The sequence below is a fragment of the Trichechus manatus genome, unplaced genomic scaffold, assembly GCF_000243295.1.
Source record: "Trichechus manatus latirostris isolate Lorelei unplaced genomic scaffold, TriManLat1.0 scaffold00057, whole genome shotgun sequence".
Taxonomy (NCBI): Eukaryota; Metazoa; Chordata; class Mammalia; order Sirenia; family Trichechidae; genus Trichechus; species Trichechus manatus.
This window is the reverse complement of record NW_004443993.1, coordinates 9,711,738-9,734,738: the sequence shown is the minus strand read 5'-3', so window position 1 is coordinate 9,734,738 and position 23,001 is coordinate 9,711,738. Positions and strand designations below refer to the sequence as shown.

Sequence of the window (23,001 nt, the reverse complement as noted above, 5' to 3'; positions counted from 1 at the left end):
GGTGGTGTCTCAGGCACCAAGAACCTTCCTGAGCCACCCCTCACAGCCCACGTCATTGGCAAACTGAGGTCCAATTTGATGAGAGGGGGAGGGGTCTTCTGGAGTGCCTTGGGGATGAGAGTGTGTGTGTATAGGGTCCTAAAATGACAGGGCTCCTAATTTAGCCGAGGAGGCCTGGGGGAGGGGACCCGCCTATACTTCTGCTTCCTCCCAAGATCAGCCTCAGGCTGGCCAGGGAGGGGAGTCGGGTGGGGGGCGACACGCCTATAATGACCCACTCGCAGTCCCACAAATACAGCAAATTCACTCCCCTCCCCCTTCCTTCCCTTTCTCCCCCAAGACCCTCCCCGCTTAGCTCCAACAACTCCCCGGCGGTCCCCGGGAGCTAGCGCCCAGATCCCGCCCCACCAGGAGCCCACAGCCAATGGCTGCTCTGCCTGATGAGGTAACGCGCCCGCTTCACGTTCCCATTGGTCGTCCTGGAGGTCGTTCTTTGCTCACCCCCTGGAAGGTGGAGGCCTCGTGGGGCTCAAGCCTGGTCAGGGCTTCTTTAGAGGCTGGACAAGCATAGTCCGGGGGTGATATCTGAGCATCTGCGGCCCCCCCACCCCGTTACTGTGGGACCTTCGCCAGCCTCTGCCCCTCTCTAGGCTCAGGTCCCAGCAAGGAGGGGCATAAGCTGGACCTAGAAACCCCTGCCCCTTCCCTCTCCCCCTAGGGATGCCCCAATCCTCCAGTATGCGCGGGAACAACCCCAGCATCTAAAGACCCCTGAATTGCCTATAGCAGACAATAAAACATTGGTCGAGCACCCACTGTGTGCCAATCCGCGGCATGCTGGGATTCCAGCAGTGACAAAATCAGACCCAGGTTCCTACAACTCATGGGCTCACAAAATAATGGGGAGGGGGGACACGCCACCTGGCAGTCGCTGGATGGAGTTCCCTCTCCTCCCCCTCCTCGCCATTGCCGCTCGGCGGCTGCAGACTAATGGTGGAAAGGGTAGGCAGAGGCCGGCGGTTTCCTGGCAGCCGGGCCGTGTTCTCAGAGGCTGCCAACGCGGAGCAGGAGGGCTGGCAGGCGTTCGAGAGAGAGGCGGGGGGTGGAGGGGGGCACCCCTCTTAATTATCTTGTTCATTTGTTTATTTACTGGGAGCTCCAGGAGTGTTCGGGGCTGTGCCTTCTTGTTCACAGCTATATTCATTCAACAAACATTTATTTTATTTTTCCCACCGGCTCTTGTTTTATTTACTTACTTCTTCCCTTTTATCCCCCATCCCCTCCCTATAATCATTCTAATAGTTTTTTTTTTTTTTTTTAATAATTGTGGGAGTTCTTGAGAGTGCCTGTGTTCCTTTTTCCTTAACTTCCTTATTGAGGTATAACTTCAATAGAACAAATGCACGAATCTGTATACCGCTGGGTGAGATTTTGACATCTGTATAGCTTGTTGTAACCAGCACCCAGATGAAGATATAGGACCGGAGCCCGAACTAAGGGGAGGCAAGGGAGGTGAGTCTCAAAAGTACAGGTCAGAGCCTGTCTTTATTTAAAATTTTGATACTTTGTTCATTGTGGAATTTTTTGCATTTATTTTGATTTTTAAAAACACTGCAGTCAATTTAGTTTGATTGCTAAGGTTTTGGGTGCTCCCTTATATTTTGTATCCGAGGTGAGTGCCTCACTCTGCTTACCTTATTCCTGGTCTTGTACAGAACATTCCACCACCTAGAAGACTCCCTTGGGCCCCCCTCCCAGTCAATACCACTCTTCCCTCCCCTCACTCAACACTTTACAATGTCCATCACCAGTTTCATTTGCCTATTTTTGGAATTTACGTATATGGCATCATACAGGACATCGTCTTTTGAGTCTGGCTTCTTTTACGCAGCATAATGCTTTTTGAGACTCGTCCAGGTTGTCACGTGTATCAAGAGTTCATTCCTTTTTATTGCTGAGTCTTATTCCAGTGTATGGATGGCCCACCGTTTGTTTACCTAGTCACTGGCTGATGGATATTTGGTTGTTTCTTCTTCTTGGCTGTTCTGAATAAAGCTGCTACGAACATTCTCATACCTGTGTTTGTATGGACATATGCTCTCGTTTCGCTTGGGTAAACACCTAGTAGTAGGATTGCTGGGTCATATGGTAGGTGTCTGTTGAACTTTTGTTAAGAAACTCCCAAACTGTTTCCCAGAGCGACAGTACCATTCTGCATTCCCACCAGCAGTGGAGGAGAAAGCCTGTGAGTGCGTGTTTATGGCATGGACATTTTTTTCTTTGGAGGAACTTTACTGAGGTGGAATATAAGTGTGCAGTTCCGTGGGTTTTGACAAATATAGACACCTGTGTAACTATAATCCGGATATACAGCATTCCCATCACCCCAGAAAGTCCCCTTAGGCATATGTTTTTAATCAAAAGAGAGAGATCGTTTTACCATTTTCTGTGTTCTATGCTTTGGTTCGTAGCTCCACCCACTCCACTCACATGCACTGCAGAAGCTCCACCCACTCACGTGTGCTGCAGGCACTCCACGCTCTCCACCCACGTGCAATGCAGAAGCTCCACCCAAGTGTGCTGCAGAAGCTCCACCCACTCACGTGTGCTGCAGACTTTCCAACCACTCCACCCATGTGCGATACAGAAGCTCCACTCATATGCTGGCAGTGAACATGGTCGCTTGTGACCCTTAAGACTTTTTGGGGAAGAAGTGCTGAGCTGTAGGGTGCCCCATAAACCTAACTCGCTTGCGTCCTCTCCAATCTATTTGATTATTATTTTTAAAATTTAACAAATGCCTCTTGAACACTAACCGCTGCAAAGTGATGTTTCAAGCACTTTATATAAATTAAATATAAATTATTTCATCCTTCCAACAACACTATGAATTAATCACTTTATCATACCCATTTTACAGATGGAAAAACCGAGGTGCAGAAAGATGATGTCACACGCCCCAGCCTCACAGTTCAAAAGTGGGCAGAGTTGGGATTTGAATCTGGCTTGGGGGCTCCCTCCCTGTGCCCTTGACCACTGCACATACAGCCTCTGTGCTCCCAGACGGGCAGAAACACTCAACAAACGTTCGAAATTCCAACATCTAAAAAGCTCTGAAAATGAGTCATCAGTATGGCCCTAAAACTCATTAGGTATCAAAAACTTAACTGATCTTTAGCTATTAATAACTTTTATTTATCTACTTTATGTGACTATTCCTGTTTTTGTTACAAGGTGGGATTGGCAGGGTGGAACTGGCTCCCCAGGCCCTGCTTAAAACCCAAAACCCAAACCCATTGCTGTTGAGTTGATTCCAATTCACAGCGACCCTATGGGATAGAGAACTGCCCCACAGGGTATCCAAGGAGTGGCTGGTGGATTTGAACTGCTGACCACTGCACCATCAGGGCTCCTGGCCCTGCTTGGTGGTGTTATACAATATATGCTGAGTGCATCTTGTCAGCTTTTTAAAATCTGGAAAGTTCTGATTCCAAAATACATCAGGCCCCAAGGGTTTCAGATAAGGGATTCAGGAGTGCTATTATTATTTATTATGAGGGCATTGGTGGTTGAGTAGAATTCTCTCCTTCCATGTGGGAGACTCAGGTTCCGTTCCTGGCCAAGGCACCTCGTGCACAGCCACCACCCGTCTGTCATGGAGGCTTGCATGTTACTAGGATGCCGAACAGGTTTCAGCAGAGCTTCCAGACTAAGAGGGACTAGGAAGAAAGGCCTGGTGATCAGCTTCCAAAAATCAGCCAGTGAAAACCCTATGGAGCATGACAATGTGATCCACAATCAATCATGGAGATGGTGCAGGACCAGGGAGCGTTTTGTTCCATTGTGTATGAGGTCGCTGTGAGTCCAAAGCTGATTCAATGACAGCAAACAACAACAACGCTTATTATTTATTATTATTATTTATTGAGTCTATCGTATGCCACTAACTCTTCCAGGCACTGGGACGCAGCAGTGACCAAGATGGACCCGCCTCATGGGATTCACAGTCCAGTGGAGAAAGACAGACACAGCACTGAGTGGTTAAACACTGGGTGATCAGGGATATCATGGGGGGTGCACAGGCATGGTGGGGACCCAGAGGAGGTGACTGACTCAGGCTGGAGTGGTCAGGGAGGCTTCCTGGAGGGGTTGATGCCAGAGCGAAGACCTGAAGGATAAGAAATGGGTACGCAGGAGGAAGGGCAGGGTGTTTGAGCAGACAGTACAGCTTGTGCAAAGGGCCTGGGGCTACAAGGTATCCTGGAAGGAGGAATAACACCTATCCTGGCAGGAGGAATAACACCTGAGTCTGCTGCTTTGTCTGCCTGCTTGGCCTCCCCCAGCCCACAAGGCCCTGCCTGGCGACGCCCCTGGCCTCCTCCTCCTCTGATCCTAGGGAGCTGGGGCTTGAGCCTCTGCAGCCACAGATGTTTGTGGAACATGTTGCTGGCCTCTCCAGGGATCTCCTGGGGGCTCAGCCCTGCCCACAGGCCTCCTCACTGCTCTTGCAACTCACCAGGCCTGGTCCTGCCTCAGGATGTTTACACGGGCTGTTCTCTCTGCTGGAAAAACTCTTCCCTCCACTGTAATGATGCAGGGGTGGCCCTCCAGGGATGCGGGGGAGGCTGGGGTGCCTGAGGGGACTGGGGAGAGCAGAACATGGAGACCTGAGCTGGGGGTCTCACCCTGTCCACTCGCACTCCCCAGGGCCTCGGCAGTCGGCTGGTCCAAGGCTGAAGAATTTTCTTTTTGCAATTGCTCCGCGGAAACCTGGCATCTTTACGGGTTCATTATCTGCTCCTTCTGAGGCCGGGGTCACACCAGAAACCAGGGAGTCAGCAAAGTCCTTCTTTCCCTGCCCCCAGCTCCACCCCATACAACACCGACACCTCAGCCTATCCCCATCACCTCTGCCTGAAGAATCTACCCTGAATCCCGCCCCCCCCCCTTTTCTTCCTGCTCCTCTGCCTCCAGCTGCTCCAGCCCCATCATCCCCCGCCTGGACCAGTGCAGTTGCCTCCGCCCTAGCCCCCACAGGCTGTTCCCCCGCGCAGCGGCTAGAGGGCGCCCGTGAGCACCTGAGTCCGGGCCCGCCCTTCCTCTGCTCACAGCCCTCCAGGGCTCCCACCTCCCTCCAGTAAAAGCGCAAGTCCTCCCCGCAGCCCACAGGGCCCTGCACGACCTGCCCCGTCCCCTCCTTGCCCTTCCCTCCTCCTCTCTTCCCCTCGCTCACCCCTTCAGCCACATGGGCCTCCTGGCTGTTCCTCCAACTCACCAGGCCTGGTCCTACCTCAGGGCCTTTGCACAGGCTGTTCCCTCTGCTAAAAACACTCTTCCCCCAGCAGTAAATACTTTATGATTTCCTTTTCTTTTTTAAATTTACGTTAAGGTTATAAATTCCAGGAAGGCAGTGACCGTGACTATCATGGCCGCCGCTGTGTCTTCAGCTCCTTGCACAATGCCTGGCACACAGTGAGTCTTCAGCAAAGATTCCTTCCACGATGAAAGGCATGAAGTTGTGGAACTTCAGAAAAAAGCTTTGTTGTATTCCCAAGTCCTGGTTGCGACCGTTGGGTCGTGGACACAGATAGAGATATTGGGGGGAAAAATGGTTGTCGTCCTCTGCTTTTAATTATTTTGTTGACAAAGCTCACAATTCAGCAAGTCAAGGTGGCATTTGAGAGGGACGGTTCCCTTTAGCATAGCTGACAGCTAATTTGTGGGAAGTTTAATTACAGGCAGCGTTAATTAACTGGCAGAGCGCTGGGTGAGGAAGGCAGCCATCTGTTCCTAAAAACGTCCTCCCCTCCTGGGCCTGGCTGGGAGGCCGGGAGGAGTGAGCAGGGAAGAGGACAGGGCGTGGGGAGGAGGCAGGATGGAGGAGGAGGGAGGAAGGAGGAGCAGGTGATGAATCACCGCCTTCTCACCCCCTTCCTGACGCCCAGGAGCTTAGCGGGCAGCCTCCTTTGGCCTCCACCATTTTGCAGCTGCCTCCAGTGTAGTCCAGGAACAGCAGCAATAGCTCCTTGTAATCCACCTCTCACAGGATGTATCACTAGGAGCATAGGGTGTGCCATAGAGGAGGTGAGGACCATGCTATTCTCTGCCCACATAGGAGAGGATTGGCACCCACTAAAGGGGGACAGGAGGTGGAGATGGGACACAGCCCAGGGTGAGGAAGGTCCTAGGCAACCGGGCCTGGGAGGGTGGAACACTCTGCCCTTGTTTCCATCATTCACTCCTTCATCCAACTGTTCTTCCTGGGGAGGGCGTAGAAGGGAAGTAAACAACTTCAGGAGATGGGCTTCTTAGGTTTGAATCCCAGCGTTGTCCCTTCTGAGCTCTTTGACCTGAGGCAAGTCTCTTAGCCTTCCTGGGTCTCAGTTTTCTCATCTGAAAAGTGAGGGTGATTATAACAGGTCCTACTGTGACCTTAAGTACAAGAGAAAGAAACACTGCCCGGTCCTGCACCATCCTCACAATCATTGCTATGCTTGAGCCCATCGTTATAGCCACTGTGTCAATTCATCTCGTTAGAGTCTTCCTCTTTTTCGCTGACCCTCTACCAAGCATGATGTCCTTCTCCAGGGACTGGTCCCTCCTGATAACATGTCCAAAGTATGTGAGACGAAATCTCACCATCCTCCCTTTTAAGGAGCACTCTGGCTGTACTTCTTCCAAGATAAATCTGTTTGTTCTTCTGTAAGTCCATGGTATATTCAATATTCTTCACCAACACCATAATTCAAAGGCATCAATCCTTCCTCGATCTTCCTTATTCATTGTCCAGCTTTCGCGTGCATATGAGGCCGTCGAAAATACCATGGCTTGGGTCAGGCACACGTTAGTCTTCAAGGTGACATCTTTGCTTTTTAACACTTTAAAGGGGTCTTTTGAAGCAGATTTGCCCAATGGAATGTGTCATTTGAGTTCTTGACTGCTGCTTCCATGGGCGTTGATTGTGGATCCAAGTAAAATGAAATCCTTGATAACTTCAATCTTTTCTCCGTTTATCATGATGTTGCTTATGGGTCCAGTTATGAGGATTTTTGTTTTCTGTATGTTGAGGTGTAGTCCATACTGAAGGCTGTGGTCTTTGATCCTCATCAGTAAGTGCTTCAAGTCCTCTTTGCTTTCAGCAAGCAAGGTTGTGTCGTCTGCATATCACAAGTTGTTAATGAGTCTTCCTCCAATCCTGATGCCCGGTTCTTCTTCATATAGTCCAGCTTCTTGGATTATTTGCTCAGCATACAGATTGAATAAATGTGGTGAAAGGATGGAGCCAAAACATTTCTGCTGAAAAGAGTTTTATTTGTTATAAACTTGAAGTATGTGTGTGTTGGTGGAGGCATTTCAATAAGGTTGAGAACCCCTGTGCCTTTGGGGACTCTGGGTTCTCACACATGCTGTTCCATCCACCTGGAACATCCTCCCCAGCCTTGCCCAACTGCTTCTGTTTTATCCTTTGGGTCTTGGCATAGACTCCTCCTCCCTGGGAAGACTTCCCTGACACTCCAGTCTAACCAGCTTCGTCTTGAGCTTTTACCCGAGGGAGGTGGGAGCCCTGGAGGGCTGTGAGCAAAGGAGGGACGGGCCCTAACTCAGGTGTTCACGGGCGCCCTCTGGCTGCTGTGGGGCGAACAGCCTGTGAGGGCGAGGGCGGGATCAGTGACCAGGTGGAGGCAATTGCTCTGGTCCAGGTGGGCGATGATGGGGCTGGACCAGGTGCAGGCAGAGGTGGGGGAGAAGTGGGTGGATTCAGGATAGACTTTGAGGGTGAGCTGATGGAACTCACTGAGGGACTGCATGGTGGTGAGAGAGAAAGAGACAGGGGAGTCGAGGACTCCTGAGCATCCGGATAGACAGAGCTGCTGTTCCTCAACATTCCAAAGCCCTCTGAAAGCCCTTTTGAGTTCAGATACCCACACAGTAGACTGAGGTCTGGTCAGAGGGTCCTCAGAGATGGGTTTGAATCCCAGCTCTGTTACTAACCTGCTGTATGACATTGGGCAAGTTGCTTTCCCTCTCTAGGCCTGTTTTCTCAGCTGTAAGTGGAATGAGCCTCTTTTCTGGCCCCTCCAGATCTCAGCCAACAGCTTTGCCTCTAGAATCCACACAGTTCTTACCTCTCCTCTGCCTCCACCTGGATCCAGCCCCATCATTGCCCACGTGGACCAGTGCAATTATTTCCTTTCTCTCTCTTCCGCTCTTGGCCCCTGTCTTAGTCATCTAGTGCTGCTATAACAGATATACCACAAGCGGATGGCTTTAACAAAGAGAAATTTATTCTCTTACAGTCCAGTAGGCTACAAGTCCAAATTTAGGGCATCAGCTCCAGGGAAAGACTTTCTCTCTCTGTCAGCTCTAGAGGAAAGTCCGTGTCATCAATCTTCCCTTGGTCTGGGAGCATCTCAGCGCAGGAACCTCAGGCCCAACAGACACACTCTGCCCCAGGACTACTTTCTTGGTGGTATGAGGTTCCCATGTGTCTCTGTTTGCTTCTCTCTTTTATATCTCAAAAGAGATTGGTTTAAGACACTATCTAATCTTGTAGACCTCATCGGTATGACAGCCACTAATTCCATCTTATTACATCATAGTGATAAGAGTTTACAACGCATAAGGAAATCACATCAGATTACAAAATGGTACACAATCATACAATACTGGGAATCATGACCCAACCAAGTTGACAGATATTTTGGGGGGGACACAATTCAATCCATGACAGCTCCCATCAATCTACGATCAAAGGAAGCTTTTAAAAGCATCAATCAGCTCATGCCTCTCCCTGGAGCAAAAGACTTGAACTACCACTTCACCAGGAAAGATCTACAGGTGGCAGATATGCACATGAAAAGATGCTCAATGTCATTAGTCATTAGAGAAATGTGCAGTCAAACCACAGCGAAATATCACTTCACACTTACTGGACTACCGCTACCAGTTGCCATGGAGTCGACTCCCACTCATGGTGACTTCAAAACCAAAACCCGTTGCCATCAAGTCGATTCTGACTCATAGCAACCCTATAGAACAGAGTTAAACTGCTCCGTAGGCTTTCCAAGGAATGACTGGTGGATTTGAACTGCTGACCTTTTTTGATTAGCAGCTGACTAGATGGCTAAAATTTTAAAAACTGACGATGTCAAGTGTTGATGAAGCTGTGGAGCAACTGGAACGCTCAACCACTGCTGGTGGGAATGCAAAATGGTGCAGACACTTTGGAAAACAGTTTGGTGGTTTCTTGTGAAGTTAAACATACACTTACCAAGCAATCCAGCAATCCCATTACCAGGTATTTATCCAAGAGAAGTGAAAACACACATCCACACAAAAACCTGTACGTGAATGTTTACAGCAGCTGTCTTCATAATCCAACTGTTATGGATTGAATTGTGTTCCACCAAAATATGTGTTGTAAATCCTAACCCCATAGCTGTGGGAAGTGAGCCCTAGTGGCTCAGTGATTAAATGCTTAGCTGCTAACCGAAAGGTCAGCGGTTCAAACCCACCAGCTGCTATGTAGAAAAAAGATGTGGCAATCTTGGAATCCCCATGGGGCAGTTCTACTTTGTCATGTAGAATTGCTATGAGTCAGAATTGACTCAACAGCAAGGGGTTTGGTTTTGAGTATACCTGTGGATGTAACCCCATTGGGAATAGGGTTTTCTTTGTTATGTTAAGAAGGTAGTATCAGTGTACAGTATCTCTTAAACCCAAACACTTTTGCGATATACAGAGAGCAGATTCGACACAGAAGCAAGCACAAATGGGGAAGGTGATGCCACATGAAGATCTCCAAGGAACCAAGGAATAGAAGCTGAAAAGAGACAAGGACCTTCCCTCGAGGCTGACAGAGAGACAAAGCTTCCCCAAGAGTCGGTGCCCTGAATTTGGACTTCTAGCCTCCTGAACTGTAAGCAAATAGATTTCTGTTTGTTAGACTCACCCCCTTGTGGTATTTCTGTTACAGTAACACTGAGAAACTAAGACATATGCCACACTGGAAACAATCCAAATGACCTTCAACGGATGAATGGATAAACGAACTGTGGTCCATCCATATAATGGAATACTACTCAGCAATAAAAAGGAATGAGGTATTGATACATGCAGCAATTTGGATGAATCTGAAAGGCATTATGCTGAGTGAGAGAAGCTGGATGCCAAGAGGCTGCACACTGTATAATTGCATGACACTTACATGCCATTCTGGAAAAAAAAGGCAAAGCTACAGGGACAGAGACTAGATCAGTGGTTGCCAGGGGTTCGACTGGGGACCAGGGGGTAGATCACAGCTGTGTCCCCAGCACAGCACAAAGGGATACTTGAAAAATTTTTTGAGTGATGAGACTGTTCTGTATCTTGATGTGATTGGTGGTTACATGACTCTGCATTTGTCAAAACTCAAAGGAAACTGAAAACAGATGGTTGTACTGCATGTAACTTATATCTTAATGCGCCTGACATTAAAACCTCCTTCCACGGCACTCCTTTGTTCTTGCTTCTTCTGGCCCCATTTCCTCTCTAACTTCATCTCCTTTCTGTCCCAGTCCAACGCACTCCTCTCCAGCTGTGCTGCCCTTCTCAGCACTTCCCACCTCACCTCACGGCCTTTGCACTTGTAATTCTTGCTACATATTCCCATGGCTGCATCCTTCCCATCCTTCAGCATTCTGCCACATATCACCTTCTCAGGGAAGCCCTCCCTGATCGCCCCTAAGTTCGATATCCCACCGCTGTGACCTGCTACCCCATCACCTTGTTGTTCCAACTCATGGGGACTGTTGTTATGATTGTTAGGTGCCATCGAGTTGGCTCCACCTTGTAGAGACCCTATGTATAACAGGATGAAACATTGCCCGGTCCTGCACCATCCTCGCAATGGTTGCTATGTTTGAGCTCATTGTTGCGCCCACTGTGTCAATCCATCTCACTGAGAGTCTTCCTCTCTTTTGCTGAGCCTCTACTTTACCAAGTCTTATGGATTGAATTGTGTCCCCCAAAAATATGTATCAACTTGGCTAGGCCATGATTCCCAGTATTGTGTGATTGTCCACCGTATTGTCACCTGATGTGATTTTCTTATGTGTTGTAAATCCTACCTCTATCATGTTAGTGAAGCAGAATTAGAGGCAGTTATGTTAATGAGGCAGGACTCAATCTACAAGATTAGGTTGTGTCTTAAGTCTATCTCCTTTGAGATATAAAAGAGAGAAGCAAGCAAAGAGACAGGAGGACCTCACACCACCAAGAAAGTAGTGCCAGGAGCAGAGTGTGTCCTTTAGACCTGGGGTCCCTGCTCCGAGAAGCTCCTCGACCAGGGAAGATTGATGACAAGGACCTTCCACCAGAGCCAATAGAGAGAGAAAGCCTTCCTCTGGAGCTGGCACCCTGAATTCGAACTTCTACCCTCCTAGACTGTAAGAGAACAAATTTCTCTTTGTTAAGGCCTTCCACTTGTGGTATTTCTGTTATAGCAGCACTGGATAACCAAGACACCAAGTATGATGTCCTTCCCTTAGGGACTAGTCCCTGCTGATAACACATTCAAAGTTCGTGAGTTGAAGTCTCGCCATCCTCACTTCTAAGGAGCATTCTGGCTGAACTTCCTCCAAGACAGATTTGTTCATTCTTCTGGCAGCCCATGCCATATTCAATATTCTTCGCCAACACCCTAATTCAAAGGCATCAATTCTTCTTCGGTCTTCCTTTTTCATTGTCCAGCTTTCACATGCATATGAGGTGATTGAAAACACCATAGCTTGGGTCAGGTACCCCTTACTCATCAAAGTGACATCCTTGGCAACTTGACGGCTAAAATTTTAAAAATTGACGATGCCAAATGTTGACAAGGATACAGAGCAACTGGAACTCTCATTCACAGCTGGTGGGAATGCAAATAGACACAGCAACTCACTAACTAGTAAATGCCACAAGGGTGGGGCTCTCTCTTGATAATGGCTTGTTAAGTATGGGTCAAGAGGCAGGAAATTGAAAATGTAAACCCCACAGGGTTCTGTGGACCTGGGTTCAAATCCTGGCTCAGCCTCTGGCATGCTGTGTGGCTTCAGGTCACATGCTTAACCTCTCTGTTCTTCATCTGAAAGGTGAGATTAACATGCCTATCTCACGGCGATATGAGGAGGTCTGATCCAACAGGAAAGGAACAAGAACCAGCTGTTATGGATTGAATTGTGTCCCCTAAAAATACATGTTGTAAATCCTAACTTCTATGCTTGTGGTTCAGTATGGCTTATACCTCAACATAAAGAAGACGAAAATCCTTACAACTGGACCAATAAGCAACATCATGATGAACAGAGAAAAGGTATCACTTTGAGGACTAAGGTGCGCCTGACCCAAGCCATGGTATTTTCAATCATCTCATATGCATGTGAAAGCTGGACAAGGAAGAAGGAAGACTGAAGAAGAAATGATGCCTTTTAATTACGGTGTCCCCTGTGCATCTGTCAGTTTGTCATACTGTGGCAGCTCGGGTGTTGCTGTGATGCTGGAAGCTATGCCACCAGTATTCAAATACCAGCAGGGTCACTGTCATGGATTGAATTGTGTCCCCAAAAAATATGTGTATCAATTTTGCTAGGCCATGATTCCCAGTATTGTGATTGTCCACCATTGTGTCATCCGATGTGATTTTCTATGTGTTGTAAATCCTACCTCTATGATGTTAATGAGGTGGGATAAGAAGCAATTGTGTTAGTGAGGCAGGACTCAATCTACAAAACTGGATTGTGTCTTGAGCCAATCTCTTTTGAGATATAAAAGAGAGAAGTGAGCAGAGAGACGGGAGACCTCATACCACCAAGAAAGCAACACCGAGAGCAGAGTTTGTCCTTTTAACCTGGGGTTCCTGTGCAGAGAAGCTTCTAGTCCAGGGGGAGATTGCTGACAAGGACCTTCCTCTTGAGCCAACAGAGAAAGCCTTCCCCTGGAGCTGGTGCCCTGAATTCGAGCTTCTAGCCTACTAGACTGAGAGAATAAACTTCTGTTTGTTACAGCCATCCACTTGTGGTATTTCTGTTACAGCAGCACTAGATGACTAAGACAGTCACCCATGGCTGACAAGTTTCAGCTGAGCTTCCAGACTAAAACAGACTAGGAAAAAACCCCCGGCAGTCTACCTCTGAAAAGAATTAGCCATTGAAAATCTTATGAATAGCAGTGGAATATTATCTGATATAGTGCTGGAAGATGAGCCCCTTGGGTTTGAAGGCACTCAAAAGATGACTGGGGAAGAGCTGCCTCCTCAAAGTAGAGTTGACCTTAATGACATGGATGGAGTAAAGCTTTCAGGACCTTCATTTGCTGATGTGGCACGACTCAAAATGAGAAAAAACAGCTACAAACATCCATTAATAATTGGAACGTGGAATGTACAAAGTATGAATCTAGGAAAATTGGAAATGATCAAAAATGAAATGGAATGCATAAACATTGATATCCTAGGCATTAGTGAGCTGAAATGGACTGGTATTGGCCATTTTGAATTGGAAAATCATATGGTGTAGAAAGCTGGGAATGACAACTTGAAGAGGAATGGCGTTGCATTCATCATCAAAAAGAACATTTCAAGATCTATCCTGAAGTACAACGCCGTGAATGATAGGATAATATCCATATGCCTACAAGGAAGAGCAGTTAATACTACTACCATTCAAATTTACACACCAACCACTAAGGTCAAAGATGAGGAATTTGAAGATTTTTACCAACTTCTGCAGTCTGAAATTGATCAAACATGCAATCAGGATGCATTGATAATTGTTGGTGATTGGAATGTGAAAGTTGGAAACAAAGAAGAAGGATCAGTAGTTGGAAAATATGGCCTTGGTGATAGAAACGATGCTGGAGATCGCATGACAGAACTTTGCAAGACGAACGACTCCTTCATTGCAAATACCTTTTTCCAACAACATAAAAGGTGAGTAGACATGTGGACCTCACCAGTGGAGTACACAGGAATCAAATCGACTACATCTGTGGAAAGAGATGATGGAGAAGCTCAATATCATCAGTCAGAACAAGGCCAGGGGCCGACTGTGGAACGGACCATCAATTGCTCATATGCAAGTTCAGGCTGAAACTGAATAAAATTAGAACAAGTCCACGAGAGCCAAAGTATGACCTTGAGTATATGTCACCTGAATTTAGAGACCATCTCAAGAATAGATGTGATGCGTTGAACACTAATGACCAAAGACCAGACCAGTTGTGGAATGACATCAAGGACATCATACATGAAGAAAGCAAGAGGTCATTAAAAAGACAGGAAAGAAAGAAAGAAAAGACCAAAATGGATGTCAGAAGAGACTCTGCAACTTACTCTTGAACATCAAGTAGCTAAAGCAAATGGAAGAAATGATGAAGTAAGAGCTGAACAGAAGATTCCAAAGGGCTGCTCGAGAAGACAAAGCAAAGTACTAGAATGACATGTGCGAAGACCTGGGGATAGAAAACCAAAAGGGAAGAACATGCTCAGCATTTCTCAAGCTGAAAGAACTGAAGAAAAAATTCAACCCTCGAATTGCAATATTAAAGGATTCTATGGGGAAAATTCCAAATGACACAGGAAGCATGAAAAGAAGATGGAAGGAATACACAGAGTCACTGTACCAAAAAGAATTTGTCAATGTTCAACCATTTCAGGAGGTAGCATATGATCAAGACCACCAATGGTACTGAAGGAAGAAGTCCAAGCTGCACTGAAGGCATTGGCGAAAAATAAGACTCCAGGAACTGATGGAATACCAACTGAGTTGTTTCAACAAACGGATGCAGCGCTGGAAGTGCTCACTCGTCTATGCCAAGAAATTTGGAAGACAGCTACCTGGCCAACGGACTAGAAAAGATCCATATTTATGCCTATTTCCAAGAAAGGTGATCCAAACTAATGTGGGAATTATCAAACAGTATCATTAATATCACAAGTAAGTAAAATTGTGCTGAAGATCATTCAAGAGCAGCTGTGGCAGTACATCAACAGGGAACTGTCAGAAATTCTAGTTGGATTCAGAAGAGGACATGGAACAAGGGATATTATTGCTGATGTCAGATGGACCTTGGCTGAAAGCAGAGACTACCAGAAAGATGTTTACCTGTGTTTTATTGACTATGCAAAGGCATTTTATTGTGCGGATGATAACAAATTATGGGGAACATTGCGAAGAACGGGAATTCCAGAACACCTAATTGTGCTCATGAGGAACCTGTACGTAGATCAAGAGGCAGTTGTTTGAACAGAACAAGGGGATATTGCATGTTTTAAAGTCTGGAAAGGCGTTCGTCAGGGTTGTATCCTTTCACCATACCTATTCAATCTGTATGCTGAGCAAATAATCCAAGAAGCTGGACTTACGAAGAAGAACGGGGCATCAGGATTGGAGGAAGTCTCATTAACAACCTGCGTTATGCAGATGACACAACCTTGCTTGCTGAAAGTGAAAAGGACTTGAAGCACTTACTGATGAAGATCAAAGACCACAGCCTTCAGTATGGATTACACCTCAACATAAAGAAAACAAACATCCTCACAACTGGACCAATAAGCAACATCATGATCAATGCAGAAAAGATTGAAGTTGTCAAGGATTTCATTTTACTTGGATCTACAATCAATGCCCATGGAAACAGCAATTATGAAATCAAAAGACGCATTACATCGGGCAAGTCTGCTGCAAAAGACCTCTTTAAAGTGTTAAACAGCAAAGATGTCACTTTAGAGACTAAAGTACACCTGACCCAAGCCATGGTGTTTTCAATCGCCTCATATACATGTGAAAGCTGGGCAATGAATAAGGAAGACCGAAGAAGAATTGACACCTTTGAATTGTGGTGTTGGCGAAGAATATTGACTATACCATGGACTGCCAAAAGAATGAACAAATCTGTCTTGGGAGAAATACAACCAGAGTGCACCTTGGAAGTGAGGATGGCGAGACTTTGTCACATACTCTGGACATGTTTTCAGGAGGGACCAGTCCCTGGAGAAGGACATCAAGCTTGGTAAAGTAGAGGGTTAGCGAAAAAGAGGAAGACCCTCAATGAGATGGATCGACACAGTGGCTGCAACAATGTGAGAATGGCGCAGGACTGGGTGGTGTTTGGTTCTGTTGTACATAGGTTTGCTGTGAGTGGGGACTGAACTTGATGTCACCTAACAATAACAACAAGCCTGTGGTTATAATACCATTTGAGAATGGCTTGTCTTTGTTATGTTAATAAGCGGGATTAGTGTAGGATGTATTTTGAGTCAATCTCTTTTGAGATAGAGATCAAACAAGTGAGAGAGGCAGAAATGGGGTAGGATAGATGCCAAGAGATCTCCAAGGAACCAGGAAGAAGAAGCTGAAGAGACAAGGACCTTCCTCCAGTCCTCACATAGAGAGAAATCCTTCCCCTGGAGCCGACGCTCTGAATTAGGACTTCTAGCCTCCTATCTTCAAGAGAATAAATTTCTGTTTGTTAAAGCCACCCCCTTGTGATATTTGTATTATAGCAGCACTAGAGAACTAAGACACCAGCCCTGGACAGCCCAATTCCCACAGACGACAGCCCTGATGAGGAAAAGGCAGGTTGATTCCACATCCACAGACACCCTGGGGGCCCTGGCCTTGTCCAGCTCAGGGCCAGCCTTGGGGGGCACCAGGCGGTGTTTGCTGAAAAAAGAAATGAGTGAATTCGTGAATACACAGACCCTTAGCTTGGCGATCAAGGCCTCAGATACCCCAAAACAAAACAAAACCCGTTGAGTCGATTCTGACTCATAGTAACCCTATAGGACAGAGTAGAACTGCCCCACAGGGTTTCCAAGGAGCGGCTGGTGGATTCAAACTGCCGATCTTTTGGTTAGCAGCCGAGTTCTTAACCACTGCGCCACCAGGGCTCCCCAGTGGCCACAGCAGCCCTGAAAATATCCCGCAGCCCCCATCTCCTCACCGACCTGCAGACACTGGGCGCCAGCGTTATGCTCAGCTGGCTTCCGGCACCAGATGGGTTCCCCTCCTTAAAGGCCTAGCAGTCAAACAGCAGCGAGGGTGAGAATCCACTTTCCAATCCACTTTATTCCCTCCAGACTAGAAACATTCTGCGTGTGCACACGCTCCTGCCCGGCGCCTTCCGCAGGCCTCAGCGGGGCGGGGCGGCCCTCTCTGAGGACACCCCCACAGGCCCAGCGCTGCAGTGGCGGTGCGGGCTGGCTCGGGCCAGTAGCTCCAGCCTCCGGGAGCGCAGCCGGGCCTGGATGGCCCAGATGGGCGGCTGGTGGCCGGGAAGGGCGGCATCCTCGTCGCCGAAGCTCTCGACGGTGGACTCGGAGCCGTCCTCGGTGCTGGCCACCGACTGTTTACACAGCGGGCAGGTGCGCCGGGCAGCCTGGGCGAACCAGGGGTCAATGCATTTGCAGTGATACGTGTGGGAGCAGGGCAGGATCTTGAGCTGGTCACCCTCCTCATACTCGTCCAGACAGATGGCACACAGGTCGTTGTGCCGGGTGAAGGTGCGCACCTGGGCCTTCTGCCGGGTGGGCGCCTTGACTGCGGGCCCGCGGCGCCACCAGGCCCACAGCCAGTGCCACACGCGGCGCAGGACGAGGAAGGCGGAGGTGAGCAGGGCCAAGGCACGGCCCAGCACCCAGGACACGGCCAGCACGGGATGGCAGTTCAGGTCAGAGCACTGCGGGTGGTCGGGCAGGAGAAGCACGTGGGCCGACTTGTCGCAGCGCACGATGACCCGCAGGTCCTGAGAGGCGGCCTCGCCCACGAACACCGAGGGAATGGCGATCTGGCGCCGCAGGTCCTCGTACACATGGGCCATGCGCACCAGGTCATCGGAGCGGACATTGTGTACAATGGCCGCCTCGAAGCCGGCCCGCTGGGCGTGCAGCACCTTCAGGTCGAACGTGCAGTCATAGCGGCGGATCAGGACGATGGCGCCCAGTGAGCTGTTGCCCAGCCTCGGCCTCTCAATAGGCTGGCACGCGTTGGCCGGCTTGGCCTCCATCAGGTAGCCCCGGAGACCCTCGGGGGCCAGGGGGACCCCAAAGAGGGCGGGCAGATCGGCAAAGTCCACGGTGCTGGAGTTACCGTCCAGTATGGCGCGCACCACGGCCTGCGAGGGAGCTAGCAGTACCAGCAGGATCAGTGAGGTCTTGATGACCGCCAGGGCCGGGCCTGGCCACTGTCTCCCCATGGCCAGCCCCTGTGGCTGTGTCGAGCTAGGTCCCACTGGGGACAACAGAAAGGAGGCCCTCGGGCATCTCCAGGGCCGCCCTGGGGGACCGTGGCTGGATTGCTAATGGAGATGAGCTGGAACGGGCGTTCAGAGGCAGGCGAGCCGAGGGGCTGGGAGTGGGGCGGCCCTATGCAGAGACGGCTCCTGGTGGCACCCCAGGGTGCATTGTGTCTTGGAAGGCCCGTCTCAGGAGGAGCTGACTCAGGCCACCTTGCCTGCAGATGACTCGGGGCCAGGAACCCCCGAGGGTTCTAGATGCTTTTAGCCTCTGTGACATCGTCCGGTTGCCTGCTGTCCCCTTGGAGTCTCCTGCTGCCTGGGCCAGGGGCCGAGAAAGAACTCCTGGGTCCTGACCTGGGGACTGGGCAGCCTGTGGAAGAATTTCTTGTAGGCTCCTGGGCCCAGCAAGGTCATGGTGTGGGCTGGATTCTCCAGCATCCAGAGCCTCCCAGTGACCCAACGTTACCCCCAGCTGAGACCCCCAAGGTACCTGGGCTTGTTCAGGTTGCATCCTCCATGAGGCCAATTCTTAAAACCAAATTCCTGGCCTCCTCTCTTCCCTCCCTGCCCTCCGCTCCTCCTCTCTCCCCCTCGCTCACTCTTCTCCAGCCATGCAGGCCTCCTTGCTGTCCCTCCGACTCACCAGGCACAGTCCTGTTGCAGGGCTTTTGCACAGGCTGTTCCCTCTGTCTGGAATGCTGTTCTCCCCAGATCTCCCCATAGCTGGCTCCTCAGCATCCAAGTCTCTGCTCAAATGTCACCTCCTCCAAGAAGCCCTCTCCACTTCCCTTGCATAGTCAGTTTCCATTTCCTCCATGCCCTCCCCTCCTCCTCTCTCCCCCTCCTCACTCAGCTCCAGCCACACGGGCCTCATAGCTATCCCTCCAACTCACCAGGCACAGTCCTGCCCCAGGGCCTTTGCACGGGCTGTTCCCACTGCCTGGACCACTCTTCCCCCAGGTACGCATAGGTATGCCTCAGGGCCTTTGCACGAGCTCTTCAGTCTGCCTGGGACCATTTCCCCCTATTCCTTACCTGGTCAGCTCCTGCACCCCGTCCGATGTCCAGATTTTCCAATGACCTAATCCAAAGCCATGACCTCTCTCTATCTCCTTCCTGTGCTTTTTCTCCACCATAGCGCCTCACCTCCTTGTTTGCTGTCTGCCTCCGCCATCAGACTATGGGCTCCTCGAAGACGCTGTCTGTCCCCACTGTCCGTTCCCAGGCCCCGGCACAGGGCCCAGCACATACATGGCTGTTGGTGGTGGTGGTAGCAGACTCTCACCTTCTCCTGCTCTGAGCTCCCCAAGACTTTTCTGCCCACTGGATTTCTCCCAGCCTGGCCCCCACCAGGCCAGACGTCTGGCTGGAAATGAAACGGACAAACAGACACGCTGCCAAGGGTCGGGCTGCTGCGTTTCTCTTCCCGCCTTTCCCCCTCCAAGGTCCCCTTGTTCATGCCGCGATAATTAAACTCGTGGAGACAGAAGACACTGTTGAGGGGAGGAATGTGTCTGCAGAGGGTGATGCCTTTGGGCTCTCACACACTCCACTGCCCTGTCCGGCGATCCCTTTCTACCCAGGCCACGCCGGGGAGTAGAAAGAAAACCCACTGACGACCCACACTGCCTGGGAGTCTGACGTGACCGTGTCTCACTCTGTTAGGGATTGGACTGTGTCCCCTAAAAACACGTGTTGTAAATCCTATCCCATATACCTGTAGAGAGGCGCCCTGGTGGTGCCGTGGATAAGCGCTCGGCTGTTAAGTGAAAGGTCGGCAGTTCGAACCCACCCAGCAGCTCTGCAGAGGAAGACCTGGAGATCACAGCCTCACAAAAATATGAAAAATGTTATTTCTGAATAGTGGAATTATAGATAATTTCTGTTTTCTTCTTATGCCTAAGTGTATTTTTCAAGGCAATGAACATGTATTATCTTGTTTAAAAAAAAAAAAAAGATTTCTACTTAGGAAACTCAATGAAGCAGTTCTACTCTGTCACATGGAGTCACTATGAGTTGGAATCAACTTTACACCCAACCACACACCTGTAATCCCATCTGGGAATAGGGCTTTCTTTGTTATGCTAATAAGGCCATATCACCATAGGATGTTTTAAACCAATCACTTTTTGGATATAAAAAGAGCAGATTAGGCACAGAAGCAAGCAAGCCCAGATGAGGGAATACAGACGCCACGCCACATGAAGATCACCAAGGAACCAAGGACAGGAGCTGAAGAGACAAGGACCTTCCCCCAGAGCCGACAGAGACAAAGCCTTCCCCTGGAGCCAGTGCCCTGAATTCAGATTTCTAGCCTCCTAAACTGTGAGGAAATAAATTTCTGTTTGTTAAAGCCACCCCCTTATGATATTTCTGTTACAGCAGCACGAGGAAACTCAGACACACCTCCTCAGTGGACAGCTGGGGAAATGTGGCCCAGAGAGAAGAAGGGACCACCCAAGTTCACTCAGGGACTCGGGGACAAAGCCAAGGCTCAAATTCATGTCTCCTAACTCTAGTGGGCTGGGCTTTCCTGTGTTATCTAGGTAGCTCTTGTGTCAACAAATGATGAGTTGATATTTACTGAGCACCTACTGGGTGTACTGTGTGCCAAAGGTGCTTGGGTGGCACAAGCAGTTCACGCTCAGCTGCTCTCATGAACATGGGTGGTTTGAACCCATACAGCAGTGCTGCAGAAGAAAGGCCGGGCGATCTGCTTCTGTGAAGATTCCAGCCAAGGAAGCCCGATGGAACAGTTCTACTCTGTAACACACAGGGTCGCTATAAGTCGGAGCCACCTTGGCAGCAACGGGTTCAGTTTTTAGTTTTTATTGTGTGCCAGGTCCTGTGCTTAATACTCAAGACACATGAACCCATTTAACCTTCATGATGATGCTATGATGTTGATGGCCAACCCATTTCACAGATGAGGAAACTGAGGCCCAGGTGCTTCAAGAACCCTGCCCAAGGTCACATAGTTAGAAAGTAGTAGACCCAGGATATACGCTGGACAGTCTGACTCCAGGGCCTGCCCTCTTTACCATGATACACAAGTTTCTTTTATTTCTTGAGAACCTACTGTGTGCCAGGTGCCATCTTAGGCACTGGGGATATGGCAGTGACCAAGAAAAACCCTTGACTTTACAGAGGTTACCTTCTAGCTGGGAGGGAGAACACAGTCAATAAGCAAACTAAATAAATAAACTATATATTAAACAAAATCATTTCTAAGTGTTAAGTACTATGAAGGAAGGCAAGCAGGAGCTGTGACTGACAGGGCAGCATTATTTGGGATGGTCAAGGAAGATCCGCCCAAAGGAGGGGACATTTGAGCAGAAAACTGAAGTGAGGGAGGGAGCCATGGGAAGAGCTGGGAAAAAAGATCTAGACAGTGGGGTCTTAAAAGCTTACAAGCGGCCAGCCGAGGTACAACAATTGGTCTATATTCACCTGGAGCATGTGATCAAGGACTGATGGTGCTGAAGGAAGAGGTCCAAGCTGCACTGAAGGCATTGGTGAAAAGCAAGGCTCCAGGAATTGACGGAATATCAATTGAGATGTTTCAACAAACAGGTGCAGCGCTGGAAGTGCTAGCTCATCTATGCCAACAAATTTGGAAGACAGCTACATGGCCAACCTACTGGAAGAGATCCATATTTGTGCCCATTCCAAACAAAGGTGATTCAACAGAATGCAGAAATTATCGAACAATTTCATTAAGATTACACACAAGTAAAATTTTGCTGAAGATAACTAAAAAATGGTTAAAGCAGTACATCGACAGGGGACTGCCAGAAATTCAAGCCAGATTCAGAAGAGGAGGTAGAATGAGGGATATCACTGCTGATGTCAGATGGATCATGGCTGAAAGCAGAGAATACCAGAAAGATCTTTACCTGTGTTTTATTGACTATTGTCTTAGGCTTGGTTCTCTAGAGAAGCAAAACCAGTAAAGTGTATAAATATATATATAGAGAGATTTATATCAAGGAAACAGCTCACACGTTTGTAGAGGCTAGAACATCCCAAGTCCGTGGATCAGAGTAGAGGCCTCTCCCAACTCATGCAGATGCAGAAGCTGGCAAACCCAAGGTCGGCAGGTTGGAGAGCAGGGCTCCGGCTCACAGGCTGTGAAGGTTGACGAATTCCAAGATCAACAAGTAAGCTGCTAGCTCAAGTCCCAAGAACCAGAGGCAAGATGACAAGAGGCAGCTGCTGGGTCCAGAACAAGCCAAAAACCTTGGCAAGGTGAGCAGGAAGGAAGTAGCTGGCAAAAGGCGGAGAGATGAAGCTGAGGGGGCGGTGAGCCACCACAGGCCCCGCCTCTACCGGTACCACTCAGCAGATTCCATCAGGGGGGTGATCGCATATCAAATTTCAACAGGGAAATGATCACAACATTATACAACTGCCAAAACACTGAGACTCATGGCCAGCCAAGTTGACAAACAATCTTAACCATCACAACTAATGCAAAGGCATTCGACTATGTAGATCATAATAAATTATGGATAACATTGCAAAGAGTGGAAATTCTGGAACACTTAACTGTGCTCTTGAGGAACCTGTACATAGACCAAGAGGCAGTCATTCGAACAGAACAAGGGGATGCTTTGTGGTTTAGAGTCAGGAAAGGTGTGTGTCAAAGTTGTATCATTTCACTATACTTATTCAATCTGTATGCTGAGCAAATACTCTGAGACGCTAGACTATATGAAGAAGAACTCGGTATCAGGATTGGAGGAA

At 48.8% G+C, this 23,001-nt stretch overlaps 1 protein-coding gene across 1 annotated transcript; it reads right to left on the bottom strand.

The window, feature by feature from the left end:
- Positions 1–17,151: 17,151 nt before the first annotated feature.
- On the bottom strand, positions 17,152–19,714 carry ZNRF4 (zinc and ring finger 4). Its single transcript, XM_012556121.1, is given in 3 exon segments — positions 17,152–18,329; positions 18,332–18,382; positions 19,402–19,714. Coding segments are annotated over 3 exon segments (1,542 nt in total).
- Positions 19,715–23,001: the final 3,287 nt, after the last annotated feature.